We start from the raw sequence: 20,064 nt of genomic DNA on the forward strand, positions 1-20,064 counted from the left end.
GCCACAAAGAAAATGAAGTGGCACTATATTTTCAGAGATAGAAATGTTGTCTTTATTATTATTATTATTATTATTATTATTACTATTATTACTTTATACTAGTTATTTTTCTGTTTCATACAGGAGCAAATATGTTATGGAGTGACACAGTATATGCGTGTCATAATTGGCTAACAATTGTTAATATTTTTAGGTGTGGCTAAATAACGGCACGGCAATCTATGGATTTGATTTTGTGACAAATATCAACATGATATTTGTCACAAAACATTTAGCATATTTCTGTTTTATTTCAGCATATTTTTAAAGTTTTGGTTGTTTGTTTATATTAAATATTGTTCAATCCTTTACATTGCAACATTCTAACTAGTGGTAAGAAATTAAATTAAAAATACATTTTCAAATAACGAAACGAGGTATACAATTTCCACACAATGAAGTTATAAGTTCGTAAAAAAAATAAATAAATAACTATTTAAATGTAGAAATTTGCATTTTTGTGAACCTCGGGCGGGTTTGTGTCGATCATCGATCGTCACTTCGCTGAGCCAATGGCTGGTTCTCGTTCCAGCGGATGTTTCGCAATGACAGGCGTGAGATATATCCAATCAGAGTGTATAGATTGGATTTAGGGCGGGATCCCCAGCAAGGAGGTGGGATTTTAGCTACCGTCCATCTTCAGCTACATTACAGTGAGCGAGCTTGTCGAAAAGAAAACACAATTTGGAAGTAAAGAAGACTTTCTGGAATTAGTTTTGGCTCTATTTGAAAAAAGACAAACGAAATCCCATACCCTAGGTAAATGTCGTACACAAGTATAAATCTAGATTGTCGGCTTGACCCAGTATCCCTTTTTCCTAAATCTGACTAGCTGGCAAGCTAAGCTGCTAACTAGCATTTTATGCATTAGCTAGCATGTTAGAGATTGGAACGGATTCTGTTATTATTGTGCCTTTCACAACGCAAAACCACAATATAAAGACTGTGCTGGACCCCAAATTAATAATGCATGAATATGAAGTTGTTCTGTCAGCATGCACCGGGGCAGTTCCAGGAAACGGGTCGGTTAGGAACCGAGCGAGGTGGAGAGGCTAAGCTACTGGCTAGTATTAACGTTAGCTGAGTAGCGTTAGCGTGCTAGGTGGCTAAATTTAGCTGACAACCATGTCACTTGTGTTGGAAATATTAGCAAGGTGATATATGACAATACTAGGATGGAGAAGTGGCCATAGAAAACTTTATTTTCATTGAGCGTGCTTAAATTCTGAAGCTGTGGTGTTATTTAGCTGCTAACGTCAGCCGGGTAGCTAGATGGAGTTAATGTCAGGTTCACTGTGGAAAGCGATGTAACGATTCCTCTTTTGGAGGGATTTTTGTTTGTATTGACACACGCTTCGATTTCTTCACCCAGATAACTTCGTGACAGACGGAATGTGGACATTGTCGTAGTCAGAGCCATGGCTGACAAGAGAAAACTTCAAGGTAAAAGAAACTGTCTTCAGTTATGTTGCACAATATGAATCACGTTGTAGGGTCTGCTGGTGTACAGGAAACTTTATTTCCTCTTGCATGCTCTTACTGTTTTGAAAGAGTTTATAAGGTCTTTTGGTAATGCATCATATTTTTTGAATTTGTGCAGGTGAAATCGATAGATGTTTGAAAAAAGTAGCTGAAGGTGTAGAACAGTTTGAAGATATCTGGCAGAAGGTAAGAGATTCTTCCATTCTGTATTTATTTGTCTATTTAGTAACTAATGAGGAAAAGACACACAGTATCTAAATGATTTGTTTACATTTTAGCTCCACAATGCAGCCAATGCAAATCAGAAGGAAAAATATGAGGCTGACCTCAAGAAAGAGATTAAAAAACTTCAGGTAAGAAAGCTTAACAATGACCATGTAAGTATTCAAAATTAGCTATGTGATTTTTAAAATGCTCACCATCTGTGCTCTTTCAGCGATTGAGAGATCAAATAAAAACATGGGTGGCCTCAAACGAGATCAAGGACAAAAGGCAGCTAGTTGAGAACCGCAAACTTATAGAAACGGTATGGATCTTCACAAGTGTACTTTAAAAAAAAAAAAAAGTGTTGCATTTATATTATGTATAACTAAAGTACATTGTTACATCAGACCTGAAGTAATTAACAGCTAATTGGATCTTTTTTTTTCTTTAGCAAATGGAGCGGTTCAAGGTGGTGGAACGTGAAACAAAAACAAAAGCCTACTCTAAAGAAGGCTTGGGGCTTGCTCAGAAAGTGGATCCAGCTCAGAGGGAAAAGGAGGAAACGGGACAGTGGCTAACAGTAAATACATTTATGTTTATCTATGCTTCTGTGCATGATTTTTTTTTTAACCATTTCTTTGGAAAAGGCATAGACAAAAAACTTAACAACGTAACAATTGTATCAAATCAACCACAGATATTCCCAAAACATGGTTAAATTAATAAGATCTGAAAAAATTAACACTCTTTTTTTTTTCTCATCTGCAGAATACAATAGACACTCTAAATATGCAGGTGGATCAGTTTGAAAGTGAAGTGGAATCTCTTTCAGTTCAAACAAGAAAGAAGAAGGGTGATAAAGAGGTGAGTCATCCCATGTCACTCTCTGAAAGGATGTCTGTTTCTAAACTGTCTGGTTAAATTTTAACTGTCTGTTAAATTTTTGGTTAATATATCCTAACATACATACACACTTGTTTTTTTTTGTCTTGTAGAAGCAAGATCGTATTGATGAGCTCAAGCGGTTGATTGAGAGACATCGATTCCACATTCGAATGTTGGAGACCATTTTACGAATGCTGGACAATGACTCCGTGCCAGTGGATGCAATCCAAAAGATCAAGGATGATGTTGAATATTACATTGACTCCTCTCAAGATCCAGACTTTGAGGAAAATGAGTTCCTGTACGATGACTTAGATCTGGAAGACATCCGTAAGTAGAGCACTGTCTAGTGTGCGAGTGTTCGGTTAAGTTTTGCTGCTCTTGCTTTACGATACCAGAAATTCTAGTCAGTTAAGAAATTATTCTCACTTCATTAATGTAAACCAGCAGTTACCTGTTGGTTCAAAGATGTTATGATGCCACCTGCCACTTACCTGGGGTGCAGCTCTGGTAGATTAGCCCCTCTCTCTCTGCACTGGGAAGTTTTGTACAAAGTAAGATAGATGAACCAGCACAGCTCCATTGTAATTGGATGTAGAAAGTGATTATATGTTATCTGTGTCAGAGTAAACTGATACACTCTGACTCGAATGAAGTGATGAGAAAATGGACGTTAACCTGCTGGTAATACTTGGTTGGTCCCACTCAGCAAACTAATCTGCATGCGTGCATGTTGTACACAACACAAAGTGCCACACAGTTCAGTGGCATTTAAACCACGTTTTGATTGGTAAACAGTGTTACATAGCACAGCCATGGTTTCACCAAATCCATCAGTTCCTGCAGTGTTTTGAATGTTTTCATATTGTTTCCTTCCTTTTGGGCAACTAGTCTGTTCTTTCTTCTTGTTTTAATGACTTAGTAAAATAGTTGTCATGTTGATGTCATGACGATATCTGATGCTTATCTTTATGTCCTACTCTTCTCTTGTAGCTGCAGCATTAGTTGCAACTTCACCATCGGGCCAGGGCAATGTGGAAGATGAGGTGTATCTCCACTCTAGTAGCACTCCCACTTCCACCACCTCTTCTTCACCCATCCCTCCATCCCCAGCCACTTGCACTGCTGTGAGTTTGTGTCTTTTTTTTTTATCATTAAAGTTTTGGTCCTGGTGTTAAAGGGATGTTGGATAGTTAAAGAACATTCTTACACAATTGTGCATATATGCCTGTCTCTTTAAGTTTGCACTTGGTTAACCCACCCACATTCCCCATTGTATTATAATCCACTGGCTAGTATGTTGAATCTACATTTCAAAAGTGGATTGTCATATCAAAGTATCTCCTCCTATAGGAGAATTCAGAGGACGATAAGAAAAGGGGACGGTCGACAGACAGTGAAGTTAGTCAGGTGAGAGGTTCGCATCTGTGCTGTGTCAGTAGATGAACAGTTTAGTGCAGTGCTCTTCATCCTTGGTCCTGGTGAGCCATGGTGGCTGAAGGGTTTTGGCCTCTCAGGCACTAAAATGGAGTTTCTCTGTGGGACCATGGTTGGAGACTTCTGATTTAGTTTTTTCCATTTCCTTCATATATGGGCCTCCATAGATCACAGTAAACTTTGCTCCTTATGCATTTTAGATCTCTGTTCATGCCCTCTGGTCAGTTTTACTTGAGATGCCTTCCTCTGATGTTTATTTCCAGTCACCTGTGAAGAACGGCACCCCATCCTTGTTATCCTCTTTCTCTTCTTCCACCACCTCTGGGTCCTCCTCATCCTCCTCCCTTGTGTCCATGGCGAGTGTTGTCGGAGGGATTCCTGCAGTGCCCACTAGCAGCAGTCTTATAGGAAGCTTCAGCAGTGCGGTGCAGCAACATCAGCATCAACCTGCACAACAGCAGCAGCAGAATTCTCAGCCGCCAAACCAGTCGCAGCAGCAGCAGCCACCTCAGACGAAACCCTCAGTCCCTTCAAACAACACCCCCAGCCCACCCAGCAACCCACTTCTCCCAACGTCTACTGCCCCCTCTCTTCCTACACCCAACACATCCACTTCATCAGCTCCCAATCCTCAGTCACAGTCCACATCTGGACCCACATCGGCATCCAGTTTGGGACTTGGGCTGGGCCTGGGATTGAGCAAAGTTGGCATGACTGGGACAAGCAGTGCCAATCAAATGCCAGGGCTAGGGATGGGTGGCCACCCCACTCCTTTAAACACAATGGCAGGGCTCATTTCGGGTTCAACACCTGCCCCTTATGCTCAGGCAGCAGCATCCGGAGGCTTGGGTTTGAGCAGCACCACTCAGTCAAGCATTTCAGCAGAGAGCAGCACTTCCATACCCACCTCTGGCTCCAGTGGAGTCACCACCAACGGGGCAGGAACAGGGCTTGGTTTGCTGGGTTCCAGTCCAGCCCACAACTCTCTGAGTGGGAATATTTTGGGTCTGGTTCCTGGGCAAAGTGTGGCCCCTGGTACCTCTCAGGTTCCCCCAAGTTCTGTCAGCTCTACTCCAGGAGTAGTTGGCATGATGGGAGGCAACGGAGGAAACGTTGGTGTGGTTGGAGGAGTAGGAGTGAATTCTGCTCCTGCTAGACCACCAAGTGGACTGAAGCAAAATGGAAGCACAAGTAGGTGGAAGTTTTGCGGTCCTTGAGTTCATTGTGAGATTTCTATAAAAGTTTTTTTTTGCTCTAACGTGTCCTTCGCCTGCCTGCAGGTTACAGTGCTGTGGTGGCGGAGAGTTCCACAGAATCGGCTCTAAGCACACCGAACCAGTCACAAAGCAGCCAACCCTCATCTCTCAGTTCCTCAACCAGTCAGCCGTAAGTTATTTCTCCTGAAACTTGACACGTTTCTTCTTGTTCTTGTCATGCTGGTTCTTAACTTTCTCGCCATTGTTCCCACCCCACCTTCTGCAGGATGGACAATGGTCCCAGTTTAATCAGCTCCATCACCCTGCCTCCCAGTTCTCCGTCCCCCTCGTTCTCAGACAGCACACCGGGTGGAGGGAGTCTTCTCAACGGGCCCCACTCCTTTTCACAGGCCTCTGAGGGGCTAAAGGTGAGCCATACCAACGAGGTTAAGTTTGAGCATGTAACATTGGCATCTTTAGCTTGGAGCATGGATGAACTTGCAGACTTGAATCAGCTAAAACAGGCTCCATTTGTGGAAGAAAAAACTTCAGAGGCTAAAATTAGTGACTGGGGTCATGCACACAATATATTTTATACAGGAATACCTTATTTAATGGCTCTGCTTTTGTTTACCATACATAAATGATTTCCTTTGTCTGTGAGATATTTTAAACTGTGTCAATGTAAATAGTTATCAGGTCTGATAAGTTGTCTTTTCTTTCTTTCTTTTTTTTTTTTTTTAAATGAACCCAACTTATCTGTTAGTTAAGTTGTTTTCATTGTCACTTTGAGCTTCAAGGGTTGTGCAGCAGTAAGCAATATAATGGGTCAGTTATTCATGTTTACTCTGAAACATTTCAGTGATTATAAGTGAAAAGTTATAGTAAAATATTGAAAAACAAAAAAAATATATTTGTTTTTGGGAATAAAAATGACCCACACACTGTTGAATCAGCCGTATCACACCAAGAATAATAGGCCATAGTGTCAGCAGGAGCATTACCAGGAGCACTTCCATCAACATTTTCTGATCAGGTCTGTCAGTTCAGCTCAACAGTGACCGCCCACTTTTTAAAGGCTCTGTTTCTGGAAGTGAATTTCCAGAAAAATCTTATATGAAAAAACGTTTAATCTGTGAACCAATCCAATCAGCTACGAGGTGAATCGTTATCATGTTAACACACAGTTGATTTCAAACAGATTTGTTGTTTGTATAGGAGCACACAGCAAGTCTGCTTTGGACGATTACAACATAGTGGCTCATAATCAAAATCAGAAATGGAGAATATGAATGATATGATTGATGTAGGAGCTCCTGAGGTCAGAAGATAACCAGCTAACTGAATTGTTTTTGAATTGAGACATTCCTGTCTGTGCTGGAATCCATAGTTTTTTGCTGCTGAGTATAAAATTATTACATTATCCCTGAGTGCCCACAAACCTCTGCTGATCACATTTATAACAAACACACACTTACTGTGTACTTACTCATGTTACTGCCAGAAAACACGCAGATCCTGACTTTTGTCTGTTTGGAGCCTTTCTGCTACAGGTAATAACCCCTATAAGCCTGATATGTGAAATAATTGCCAGAAAATTAAATTCCAAGCATTTTTTAAAATGGAGAGTTTATTGAACAATCTGACAAATTTGTTTAAAAATGTATTCGATTTTACATTTTTAAATTTGTTTCTTAAATTTAAAAAAAAAAATTATCCAATTTAATCTTTTTTTCAGGTGTAAAAAGTAAAAAAAATTAAAAAAAAAAAAATCACACCAATGCTCTAAAGTCTCAAAAACTCACAAAAAACTGTGTGTATTAAATATGATAGACTAGGTGTTAAGGGGATGAATGCATACATTTAGACAGGCGCTCCTGTCTTTGAGCAGTGCAGCTGACAGAAAAACATCTTGTTCTTAAAAGTTTTATTAGTAGCTGATCTTTATTTAATATGTTGTTTGCTCTTCTAGTATTACTTTCTTCTAATGCTCCCATTCATCGTGCTTCTACTTTTAAGCTCCAGTAACTGTAGGCTGTTCCCAGTTTAATGTGACTTTTAGCCTCTGTGTGTTCACATTAATGGGGCCTTGTTCCCTCCTCAGGCACCTGAGCCTCTCAGCTCTCTGAAGGCGATGGCGGAGAGAGCAGCGCTGGGATCAGGCCTGGATGGCGAGATTTCCAACCTGCATATAACGGATAGAGGTCGAAACGGTCAGACCTTTTTTACCTTTTTTCAGCTCTTTATGATGAATAAGCAGATCACACTTTTATGCTGCTTGCTGTTTTGTTTTTTTTAAATAATTGTACAGTAAAACATTCTTACACACTGCTCATGGTAACGTAAAGAGTTAAGCCTAAAGTGTAAAAACTGATTTTTTTTTATTTATTTTTTTTACAAACTAAGTTATTATTTGTCTTTTATGAAGATAACAAACATTAGCTTGTTGCTGCCAGCTGTTTTTGTGAGGCAGGAGGTTTTTATGTGTGACATATTTAAGACATTTCCCTTTGTTCTGGTAACATTTAGTTTTCCTTTTAATGCCAGATTGTTACTGCTTCGTGAACATAATTATGAGTTTTGCTGCCAAAGTGTAGGAAGGAAAGTTCCTGTTTTGCTTCTTTCCAGCTTGGCATTTTTATGCTTCGATTCACAGAGGAGGCAGCCAGAAGTAGAAAAAAATCAGAGAGTTTAGAGCAGTCTGGAGCCTGAGTTATTGGCACATAGGGATTGCTTATCTTAAAACACACACACACATTTTCGTTCATTTGTTATCCAGTTTAGAGTGTCGGGGGTGCAGCCTATCCCCAGGGTCAACTGACCAACATTCATGCTCACACTCACAGTCATGGCCAATCAAAAATCACCCGCTAACATAACATGCAAGTCTGTGGACTGTGGGAAGAAGCCAGAGTACCTGGAAAGAGAGTGTAGAAAGGTCCAAACTTCAGGTCAAGGCCTTTTTTGATTCAAGCTACAACCATGAGGCTAGATTATGTCTGTAATTAGTTTACTGTTGGAATGTTCTTACTCTTATAAAAACAGAGTTGGTACAACTAAAGGAATAACCTTAAAACTTTACCTTCAGTTGCTCGCCCTGTCGTTAAGAGTCACATCTAACCATACCCCACACAGATAATGGGAAGTGAGGCGCTGCTATGGCTTCTTGTGTAATTGAAGATAGCCGTTGCTTTTTCTGCATCCTGCAGATATCTTCTCTGGTTCATCTGCAGCACCTGGCACACCTGCCGCGCCTCAGCCGTCCGTGACAGAGGTCAACATCCCCCCATCGCTCGGTGTTTGTCCGCTGGGTCCAACCCCTCTCCCCAAAGACCAGCTCTACCAGCAGGCGATGCAGGAGTCGGCATGGACGCACATGCCCCACCCCTCTGACTCTGAGAGGATCAGGTGAGCCCATCACAATTTCCTTTAGCGTCGGGGGGGGGGGATGCACTTTTTTTTCACAGTAATTTTGCAAATTTACTTTGATTATATGAAAAATTTGCATTGTGTATGCATACTGCTCTGCTAAAAAAAATATGTAGGATAGCTTAAAATTTGTCATAAAACCTGATTATTATTTTTTTTAAAGCAAATTTGTTCTTAATCACTAGTTTTATTAAATTAAGAAATAATATAGTCCCCATTAGTCTCCAGAAGGGCAATAAATAAGTTTGTGCTTTAGGGCAAGCATACCTTATGTTTAAGTCAATATCATATAAATATGCAGTGTTCTGCAGTTTCAAAAAATACTGTGCAAAGGTTTTAGGCAGGTGAGAAAACATGCTGTAAACAACGAATGCTTTCAAAAATGGAAGTGTTACTCATTTATTTTCATCAATTAACAAAATGCAGTGAATGAACAAAAGAGAAATCAAATCAATATTTGGTGTGACCACCCTTTGACTTCAAAACAGAATTGATTCTTGTAGGTTTTTTTGAAGGAACTTGGCTTGCACGTTGTTCCAAACATCTTGGAGAACTTGATATATAGGCTTCCTCACATCCTTCTGTCTCTTCATGTAATCCCAGACGCATTCGATAATGTTGAGATCAGGGCTCTGTGGGGGCCATACCATCACTCCCAGTACTTCTTGTTCTTCTTTACGCTGAAGATAGTTCTTAATGACTTTGGCTGTATGTTGGGGTCATCCTGCTGCAGAATACATTTGGGGCCAATAAACAATCATTTATATTTCTGAAAGCATTTTTTCACACCTGCCTAAAACTTTGGTACAGTACTGTATATCCGTGGTTGCACAAATTTCGGGGAAAAGAGCCCTTTGCGTTGCTCTGTGGCTTAAAAGTAAACGCTTTTCTGGTGACTTCATGGGCTCAGTTGCTAGTTTTCAGTTGTAATGAATAATTTATGAAGTTTTTTTTTTATATTTTTACTATTATTAGAGTCAGAAAGGAGAATTTATCCAGGGCATGCTCATTCGGTAATGAAGGGTCACACACCTGCTCGGCATGACCAGTTTCGGGGAGCAACTGGAGGCTTCGCAACGGAACCTCAATAAGCAAAAAGATGAACCTGTTGTACCTTAAAGTGTTTGTGACATCTGTTGACACTAATAGAAAGTTCTGAATATTCACGTGTGGTTTTGGGTAGTGTGGATGGAGTACTTTGTTAGAGCAGAAATGAGCACAGCTGAAGTATGCTTTGATCAGTGGCATTCATTAAAGAGTTTTCTGTTTCTGTCTTAAAGGCAATACCTGATGAGGAATCCATGTCCCACCTTGCCCTTCCATCATCAGGTCCCACCTCATCACTCTGACTCCATAGAGTTCTACCAGAGACTGTCCACAGAAACTCTCTTCTTCATCTTCTATTACCTGGAGGTAAATGCTCTCCATGTAAACTCACACGAATCGGTTTGATTGTTTGAGTTTGTAAACTTGGAGCTGTTTTCTATGATTTGGTTCCTTTTCACACAAAAAAACTCAAAGAAACCTCAGCGCGAACCAAAATGCATCGTGACAAACCATGTGAAAACTTAGTTGGTTGCCCGTACTGACCGTTTTTGTGATCTGGACATCTATGGTGCACTGCCGCATCGCACAAAAAGTGCACGTGGATAATGAGAAGGACAGAGTTGAATTAAACGGACTAAACACCCTGAATGTCTTTTTTCTGTGATCTGTTAAAGTTTGTGAGCATAATGGTTTTATTGACTTCTCTCTCAGGGTACCAAGGCTCAGTATCTGTCTGCAAAGGCTCTGAAGAAACAGTCCTGGAGGTTTCACACCAAGTACATGATGTGGTTCCAGAGGCACGAGGAGCCCAAGACCATCACCGATGAGTTTGAACAGGTGCGGGTTCATCTCCGCACACCGATTTATGGTCATTGTGGTGTTGATTAAGGTTTTTTTATTCTTACCACTCTGCTGTTCCCTTAGGGCACTTACATTTACTTTGACTACGAGAAATGGGGCCAGAGAAAGAAGGAGGGGTTCACCTTCGAGTACAGGTACCTGGAAGACAGAGACCTGCAGTGACGGACGGACGGAGGGACACAAAAGGACAGAAAAGACAAAATGTGCTGCTGTTGACATTCCGAGACTGAACTCCAAACTGTGGATAGAGATTGTGATGTGTAGTAGAAACCCTCTCCTGAGATTGGAGACTGGTGTCTGTATAGGCTGCATCTCAAATGTGAAGCCCTTGCTCCTCATGTAGTGCTTTGCTTTTGACCAAAGAAAATGCCCCGTGGGTCTGATCAAATGCATCGCGCTGCACAAGCTGGGAGGGTTCTCGTTGGAGATCTGCGTTTGTGCCTGTCTGTGTGCACACTCAGTATGTGGCATTAGGAAAGCCTACCCCATGCATGTTTCTCATGTTTAGTTGTCTTTTTTTTTTCCCCGTTTCAACACGATTCTCTGTACCATCTACCCGACATCAGCCTGGAAGCCTTTTGACTTGACACAAAACAGACTTTTGGATTTGATTAAGTAAACTGCCCATCTCGTATTTACTGTAATTTGGTGGTTTAGAATGGGGACGTACAGTGGACATTTAGTCATGGTGTGTAGGAATGGCTTCTTTTAAGATCCTACAATGCCTGTTAAATATGGTCACTATTGAAGATAGTGAGCGGTTATCAATAGTTTTATTGATATTGTCTTGGTCGATTTAAAACGCTGATTGAGAGTGACCACAGGGCCTCTCCCTGTGACAGGGAAAGAGTCCTTATTGGACATGGATTAAATTGCTATGCAATTGAACTGGTCTCTGACTCCCTCTCTTTACAAATAAAATGTTTTTAAGTTAACGTGTCAAGGAAAATGCATTATTATTGCGCCTTCATGTTTGTGACAAATTAATAAACTTGTAAACAACTCTTAAAGATAGGATTTGAGACATTAATCTACTTGATGTTTAATTTTCCCTCAGTGTGAAAAGGCCATGTTGAGCAGAGGGTCACCTCTCATTTCCTCAAAAGTACACACAGCATTAGATAATAAATCTGGGTTTGGTTGGGTCAACTTCCCAGCTTTAGCCAAGGTTTTATTCTGTTGTTACTTTATCCCAGACTTCACTGAGTTCAGTTTACCACCTGATATTTCAGTGAAAGCCCTATACAGTGAATGTGCACTGACTAAACTGTTTACATGTAGAGTTGAAACAGAAATCCTAAAATTCAGGTGGTAAATTTAACTCGTGGGTTGAGTAGAAAGTGTCTCGTCTGCCGTGGTTGTTCCATTGTGTTAGCCCGAAGAACAGTAAGATTTAATCTGGGATGGGACGCATCCTACCTTTTCCTGGCAGTTTGAATGAGGGAGAGTGTTAAAACCGAATCAGTTTTCCATTTAAGCAACCATGAAGAGTTCTGTACCACAGGTTATGTTGTGTGTGATTTGTTTTCAGGCTTTTTTTTGTGGGAGGGAAAAGAGGGGGATGAGCATGTGGGAGGGGAAAAAAACAAGGAAAATGCAGCAACGTTCTGAGAGATTTGCCTTTTATAGATTCTATTTTTTGGGCTTTTAAGGTTTACAGAAAGGTCAGTGAAACTGCTAAAATGTGAATTTCAACACATTTACAATTTTTCTCATCACAGTTCTGCATGGGAGATGTCATAAATGGGGTTATAACAGGATTGTAAAATTTCAATAAATACTTTTAAGAAATTATCCATCAGTGTGTGGCGTAAAGTCCTGTCATTCCTACATGGAATATGGATCCACATATTTTCCATCACCTTTAATTTGTTTTGTTTTTTGGTGTCCCAAGAAATACCGGATGACATAAGGAAAATAATATTAAGATCTGCTGCGTTTAGCTTCACTTACAGTAAGCACACCTGACATGCACCTGCCCATCAAAGTAACTACACATTACCTGCAGATTTAAATAACTGTCATAGTGCTGTTTGGTAGCTACACAAAGAAAAAACCTGTAAAATGATGCAACCTTGTTGCATCTGCTTTCCTCACAAAGCAAAGTCTGTTCTGTTGCTGACCGTGTCCCTTTATGACACAGCGATGGGTACACTGTGGTCATGGCATGTTAACCTGCTTCCAGTAGGTTACGGACATTTGACAAAGCTCAGATGATCATCACAGTCACCTTTGAAATGTGGTGAAACATGAGATTTAGATCATTAGCTGATAACTACAGCACCTGTGTGATCGTTTCCATCACCTTGTTGAATCAGATCCATAAAAATGTAAACTAGTTCTGATGACAAAAGAGTCCAACCCAGTACTAGCAAGTTCCTAATAAAGTGACCGTGGGGATTTTATCTTATTCGTAGCAGCTTTACTTTCAGTAAAAATAAACTCTGTATTAACTCAAAATTCAACATAATTAGTTCAGTTTCACTCAAAATCGAAGATCAAAACAAGCAGGTATAAATTCAAATGTCACAGAGGAGGCTCCTGTTTCTTGTTTTTAGAAAAAACATACCTACAAAGTGAACTCTATATTTTATTTAGATGGGGGAAAAAAACCCTTAAGTCGAAAACAAGTTTCAAAAAATAAAATAAAAAAAATAACACGAGGTGAGCCAAATTTTAAAATATACTTTCACAACTTTGCAACTGTCCATGTGCAGGGCGTCCGTATGTCTTCACATCTTAGCTTCCTTCTTGACTTTGAGGAACTCTGCCATGTTAGAGAAATATTTCTGGTTAGCTTCAGCCACCTTCTTCTCTGCAGCCTGCGGGTTCACGATCTCCAGCCCCTGTAGAAGGAAACAATAACGGATTTAAAAACAAAAAAAACAAACAAAACAAAACCCCAAACTCTCTTGCAGGTCTTTAGTTAACGAGTCCGCTTCTTTTTACCTGGAGAGGTGTGAATGCTACGCTGGAGCTGGTTCCTGAAGAACGATCTCTGACTGTGGACTTTCCTCCATATGTCATGCTCTGCTTTTGCAATGTTCTCTGTGGACAAAAGCCAAAATGTTAGAGATGATGTAGATACAAACACCAGCAGGAGAGAAGAGCGCATTTACCTGCAGGGATTTGGAGATCCTGGCTTTGGTGGCCTCGTTGACCTGAGCCTGCCTGACTCTGCCGCTGCCGCTCTTCCCCAGCTGACCCAGACTGAAGCCCAGATCCTCCTGATACGCATCATCTTCAATCTGCAACACAACACAGGAGAAACTATTTACTGGAGCAGGATCACCTTGTAATATAATTAACCATCGAAATATCAATGAAGTCCATGCCTGGATTACAGAACACTCCCCAACAGGGGTTAATATAACAATGAACCAATTTAATTTTCTTTACTGTAAGAGTTCTCTCAAATTTATATCCATTATGAATCAAAGGACTTTACTTTCTTTATTAGCAAAATATTCAATACGTTTTAGACTTTTTCAAATGTGAAGTTCTTTTTAAAGGACTGGATTTCATACTTGTTAGGACCGTTTTTAAACAGTGGTTTAAGGTAACGAAGACACATTCATAACAGCCAAGTCTCCATCCACAGAGAGCAATAAGCAGCTCAGAAACTGCACATTTATTAACAGACCAGAGTAGAAACTGTTTGTACTGCAGTAAAATCATCTTGCTGAAGCTCCTTCAGAGTGTTGGGGGAAGTCTCGGTGAGTACAAAATAAAATAAAAATAGCTCGTCTTGTTGGGTGCTTGAAAAGAAAGGAACTGGACCTCCTTAAGTTTGTGAAGATGTTCTCATCCAAGAGACTTCTTCAGCTCTAAAACAGAACAGCTGACAGAGTCTCAGGTTTTTATGGTGGCTTCTATTTGAGTTGGAATTTTCAACTGGAATAACCCCTTCTCGTCAGACTTCCAACTCAGAAATTCAGAGCAGCCCCATCAGTCACAACTGCACAATCCAAGATGGCAGCAGTGAATGTAAACAGTCATAAAACATGTAACCTGCACAGCCACTGTTGTGTACATCGTGTCATCTGTTTGTTGTTTGGTTTCTCCTATGAAGTACAGCGACCTTCTTTTCAGGGACTACCATGACCTGGATAACTGAGAACCTACTCAAACACCTCATCCTGTTACACTGGCTCTGCTGCACAAAGCTGGTGCGAGCCAAAAGTGAGGCTGCTTTGAGTCGTCATTCATCCCAGGTCTGAAATTACTAAAAGCTTTCACTTGCTTTCTTATTCATTAGGGATCGCCCATAGCAGCAGTCTCCTCTTTTGCTTATTAGGCAAATGTGTAAACCCCTACATTACTACTAACCAGAGGAAGAGAAGAGATTCCTCCTGCATGTCTTCATATTTAGTAACATGTCTATATTACTATATTATTATTTTTTGTGTTAACTATTTGTACGGTTTTCCTTCTGTCTTCATTAAAAGCATCTTTGAATAAAAGAAAAGAATGCTAAATGAATTATGGCTCATAGTCAGACATCAATAATGAAACATGAAATATCACTGGATTAAAAACAAATCTTAAAAACAGGAGCGGAGAAAATATGTACTGACCTCTGCAAAGGTCATCCTGTTGGCATGTTTTCTGATCTCAGTCAGCCCGAGACGCTCTTTCATCTTTCGGTACCTGCAGGAAAAGAGCAGCGGAGCTTGGTTATGCCAGTCACTGGATATTTATAGTCGTTGGTGGTAGTCTAAACTTGGCTATGAAAGTTACGTAAGCTTCTTGCAGGCTTCCAGGATGCTGATCTGTGTCATGCCTTGTTCTGTTTCTGCTGAATTTTTTAACTTTTTTCAAATAAATGTTAGATCAGTTTAATCTCAGTAACCTTCTCCCTCTTAAAAGATTCCAATAATAATCAATTTCCATCTCCAGACTGCAATCCTCTTTAGCAGTCTATTCTGGCAGGCCTGTTTCAGGTAGCTGACAGATTGTTTACCTCCTTCCTCCTCTCTTCTTCCTCTGTCCATCCAGCGGGGCTGGCAGTGGTTTGACTTGCTTCACGGGTGGAGGCTCCTGCCATTTATCAAACTTCCTTTCTATTTCTTCTTTTAGATCATAGCCAACCTGCAAACAGTGACAAATATTTTTAAGCCAAATGAAACAAAAATCAACTTTATTTTTCCTCAGTTGCAAATAATTTTGCATGTAAATATGAAAAATCCAACCAAATATACATCAACAGACAAGAGAAATCATAATCTCTGTATCTGCTGGTACATTTATTCTTGCTCTAATACACAAGGCATTTATAAAACTTAGGTGTTCCTTTAAGAGACTCACCTTGCCATCTGAACTCTCGTGGAAACTGTCCACTCTTGCGGCCAGAGTGCATTTTGAAGCCACCAGACGAGCTGCCTTCCTCCTGAGATCCTGAAGGAGGAAAGGACACTGTTAACCGTCACGCTGAACAGAATGCATTCATGCAGTTTATGCTCATATATTCACTGACAGGTGGCAATGACTGCACAACATCGCAGTGATAGATGAAGCCGGTGTGAGGGAGCAGAGAGGTGCTGCTGAAGCCAGAGAGGGTTCTCCTCTGCGCTCCCAGCAGCATCAGGTTACAGGCTGGCATCTTTGACAGGTTAGTGAGGCCTCCGGCGATACCTGCATCCACAGGAGAGACCGGACAGTCACCGAAACAATCCTCAGTGAAGATGATGTACATTTGTAAACACTGTGCAGTCAGTAGATTTCTCTCACCCATGATCTTTGCTGCTGTTGATGCTCCAACAATGATGGACAGGTTTGGAGCAATGAAGGACATTCTGGATTCTACATATTCATAAATCCTGTGTTTAGACTGGTTCAGCTCCAGGGCCATGTCGCACGCCTCCTCCAGCTGCTTCAGTTCATCCTCACTCAGCAACGACCTGAAGGCACAAGTGGCACAGTCGCCGTTCAGTTACAGTAATAACCAAAAATACATAACAACACAAACTCTTTCCTCCTTGAAGCTCTACTATCGATAACCCTTGTTTCTCTTGTCAACTTCGGCAAGACAAGGTGTGCATCAGAAATCAGTGAGGGTGATCTCTGCCTATACAGCTTACTCGGGCTACTCTTTGTATGATTGCTATAACACAGGTTATAGCAATCACACAAATTCATTATTCTTATAGCTTGAAACACTGAAATTTACAGACCTAATGAAATTCAAAAGAGCAGAAATGTAGTTTTCAAAGGAAAGGTCACTTTGAAAACAGGAAGTATTCAAAGTAACTTTTTTAAGACTGAAGGAAGTTTTAATTTTGCAACTGTTCAAATATAAATCACTTCAAAATGAGGTATAAAAGTTATGGCATCTATGAGACTCAAAGAAGAAGACTGTGTTTAGTTTGTGTTTCAGACCTATTCAGATTTTACAATTAATATTCCAAAATTGGAAGTACATGGCTTTTATCCAATTGTAAAAATAAGATATGATGATAATAATTTTAATTTTATGTAGCATATATATTCTGTTTTTAGAAATGTGTATTCTTATTACTGAGGTTTATATCAATATGGAAGCTGGATAAATATAAACTGATAACTTATGGAGAAGGGGTATGATTGTGCACTTCTTCTCGATATGCAATAGTAAGAATGATACTGAGTGCATTTAGTTATTATTTAAAAATAGCCTGTTAATGATTTTTATTCTAATAGAAAAAAAAAATGAACGTCTTATTGATGCTTTGTAACTTAACTTAGTTTCCCCATCACTTTCCTATGAGCTACTGTCACTGATTATTATAAAATAACTGCTTAACACTTCAGTTTTGAGATGCACTGATTACAATTTCCTTGACCTATTCCAGTTTTCTTTAAGTGAAGAAAACTGGAATAAAACTGCAATCAACACAGCAAGAAGGTTCTGGGTCTTTCATGCTGTCTTGGTCTGTGTGGGTTCTCTTTAGGCTTCCCCCCACAGTCCAAAAACATGCATTCATGGTTGTGATTTTAAATTGACCATAGGTAGGAATATGAGTGTGAACATGACCAGGAATGTGAACAGTTGCCCATCTGTGTGTTAGCCCTGTGACCTGTGCTGGGTGTACCCTGCCTCTCCCCATTAAGCTGGGATAGGCTCCAGCCCCCCAGCGTTAGCAACCCCCAAGTTTTTCATTTCCAGTAAGTGATTTAAGGTGATTCTAGCAGGAAGTGTTCACAGTGAACTACATGAAACTCTTCTGGTGAGACGGGGCCTTTAAATCTTATGAACTTACCCCTGTGTGGTTGAGGCTGTGACACTGACAACCATAATGGTGGCGTTGGTAAGGATTTGCTGCAGCGTCTCATTGTTTTTGCATTTCTCCAGATTGTTTCCCAGCTCCTAGACATAAACCACAAAAAAGAAGAAAAATTAGGGGAGAAAACATCATGGTCAAACAAACTACAAGAAACAATTTTTTAACACGTTTGCTTGCAGTTAAAGAGAGAAATTTGAAAGCAGAAATTGGAAAATTTTAACTGCAACATAATTTTCAATCTGTGCAGTTTTAAACTCTTTAATCACGTCAGTTTTGTTAAAAATAGAAATCCTAAATCTAACTAAAAAACAGAAACAGTCAACTCGGAGCTTCTTCTTTTTTTGAATGAATACATAGTTTAGCTCACCTTGACAGTACGGATGTAATCCAAAGAATCCGGCACCAGAGACTCCAGCTCTGGAAACCTCTTGGAGTATTTGTCCCTGGTAAACTTGTGGATGATATCTGGAAACAGATCAGAAACACAGAGGACATCTCAGGTTATAAGGAAGAGAGCGAAATCTTAAAACATAGCATTATGGATCACCAGAGAGAAGAAGCCAACTCACTGAGCTCGTTGTCGATCTCCACTGTGAGGTTATTAGCTGCGACTATCAGTCTGTATTCTGGGTCGGCCTCGACTGGGCCTGAGACTAAAAGCAAACACACAAAAAATAATAACAACTCTATGGTAACCCAGAGTCGTCATGGAGTTCAAATGAAATGTGTTTACAGAGTAAAACAGAGAAATGAATGGAAACTGATAGTGAGAAGAGCCTTAAATAATAATAACAACACTCACCCTCTGAGTTCTTACGCTGCTTCCCAATATATTCAGAAATTTTGTCTATTATCTCTGAAAACTGTAAAACACACAAGAGTCACTCTGGGAAGAACAGAGCAGACATTTTACTGCTAATCTCAACATGTGTAAAGCTCTTGTATGTTACAACTCACCTGTTTGCTATTGCGAAGCTTTGCAATAGACGCAACGCTCTCAGCTTTACTGTAGTCCACCTCCATCTCCTCTGGGATGTCTTCCAGCCCTCCGTCTGCACTTCCCTGGTTCGGCTCTCCATCGCTGTCCCTCTCTTCTTCTGGGTACAGTCCATCCTCTCCCTCATCTCCGGCCTCCTCCAGATCAGCCAGGAGCTCATCTGCCAGAGACATCTGCAATCGATGGAAAAACTGTGAGGACAGGCAAAGCCAACTAGGATCAGTTTGCCACAGGGTACATGAGGTTGTCACTGAGTTTGGTGGGGTATATGTTCTTTATTTGCTGCTGTTGATGTAACTCTGAATTTATTTTTTATTAATGATCTGGTTACATAACTTGAGGATCCCATTTTGACTGTTTTCTAAGGGCTTATAAAGCAATCACTGCAGACGCACGACCAGCAACTAAAACAATATTCTTATTCTTAAATTCTTATAAAAAAAGCAGGTCTCTAATATCCCCTTACTTAATAATATTAATTGAGCACTAGATACTTAACACTAGTTTTACTCATTTATCAAACAATACAAATACAAATCAAATACAAAAAGCGTGTCAACACAAAAACTTATGGACCTCACTGCGTTATCAAGCCTGAAAGAGAAATCCATCTGTAGACATATTTTTGTGTTTCTGACAAAGAAGCTCTTCTCAGACTCGTTTGAGATACGATCGTGGCCGTGTTCAGTTCCTCACACGCTATCACCGCCTCATAAAAACTGCGAAGTATTAAGTCTGCTTCCATCTTTGGGTTTTCGCTGGCTGTGTTTGGAGTTAACCAATGTTAGCTAGCTAGCATTATCGAACGTTGGTCCGACGTTACTGAGCGATTTCTCAGTAACTTTGACATACCTCGGAGTTTTAGAGTCCTACTGGTTTAAGAAAAAATTAAAGACGTCCAATGCAGGTTTCAGTCGCTTTGAATAGAAATACAAAATGATTTGTCCCTCTGTTTTCTTGAGTGTTTGCAATCCGGTTGTGCGGCGAAGATGTACCGCTGGTCGCAGATTAAATACGTACATTCGCAAAGCTTTCTGGGAAACTGTGTCAGTACACTTCACAATCACAGAGGGTGTTTTTTTGTTTTGCCTTTTGCCACAGGTTTGATTATCTATCTATCTATCTATCTATCTATCTATCTATCTATCTATCTATCTATCTATCTGTGAAATATATACAATACACACATAAACTCGGTGTACAGTACAGTGAAAATATGGATTAA

At 40.2% G+C, this 20,064-nt stretch overlaps 2 protein-coding genes across 3 annotated transcripts; one reads left to right on the plus strand and one right to left on the minus strand.

Annotated features, from left to right (window-relative positions):
- Positions 1 to 646: 646 nt before the first annotated feature.
- On the plus strand, positions 647 to 12,374 carry cnot3a (CCR4-NOT transcription complex, subunit 3a). 2 transcript variants are annotated; one of them, XM_005946609.3, is made up of 18 exons: positions 647 to 798; positions 1,412 to 1,482; positions 1,640 to 1,707; positions 1,800 to 1,874; positions 1,958 to 2,047; positions 2,177 to 2,305; positions 2,494 to 2,589; positions 2,721 to 2,940; positions 3,604 to 3,737; positions 3,964 to 4,020; positions 4,311 to 5,238; positions 5,328 to 5,433; positions 5,530 to 5,671; positions 7,348 to 7,456; positions 8,453 to 8,651; positions 9,953 to 10,085; positions 10,431 to 10,556; positions 10,644 to 12,374. In XM_005946609.3, exons 2-18 carry the CDS (start codon positions 1,458 to 1,460, stop codon positions 10,740 to 10,742), a joined length of 2,736 nt encoding a protein of 911 aa, XP_005946671.1. In that variant the 5' UTR covers positions 647 to 798; positions 1,412 to 1,457; the 3' UTR covers positions 10,743 to 12,374. The 2 variants fall into 2 exon arrangements, with proteins under 2 accessions (XP_005946671.1, XP_014196955.1); XM_014341469.2 differs by lacking the exon at positions 3,964 to 4,020.
- prpf31 (PRP31 pre-mRNA processing factor 31 homolog (yeast)) lies at positions 11,105 to 19,867 on the minus strand. Its single transcript, XM_005946607.2, has 14 exons — positions 19,692 to 19,867; positions 18,800 to 19,012; positions 18,645 to 18,705; positions 18,412 to 18,495; positions 18,210 to 18,307; positions 17,819 to 17,925; positions 16,311 to 16,480; positions 16,057 to 16,214; positions 15,888 to 15,977; positions 15,544 to 15,671; positions 15,158 to 15,230; positions 13,700 to 13,828; positions 13,530 to 13,628; positions 11,105 to 13,426 (listed from the first exon to the last, which is right to left on the minus strand). Exons 2-14 carry the CDS (start codon positions 19,010 to 19,012, stop codon positions 13,313 to 13,315), a joined length of 1,524 nt encoding a protein of 507 aa, XP_005946669.1. The 5' UTR covers positions 19,692 to 19,867; the 3' UTR covers positions 11,105 to 13,312.
- Between the last annotated feature and the right edge of the window lie 197 nt (positions 19,868 to 20,064).

The sequence above is a fragment of the Haplochromis burtoni genome, unplaced genomic scaffold, assembly GCF_018398535.1.
Source record: "Haplochromis burtoni strain Fernald_Lab_line unplaced genomic scaffold, NCSU_Asbu1 Contig_497, whole genome shotgun sequence".
NCBI classification, from domain to species: domain Eukaryota; kingdom Metazoa; phylum Chordata; class Actinopteri; order Cichliformes; family Cichlidae; genus Haplochromis; species Haplochromis burtoni.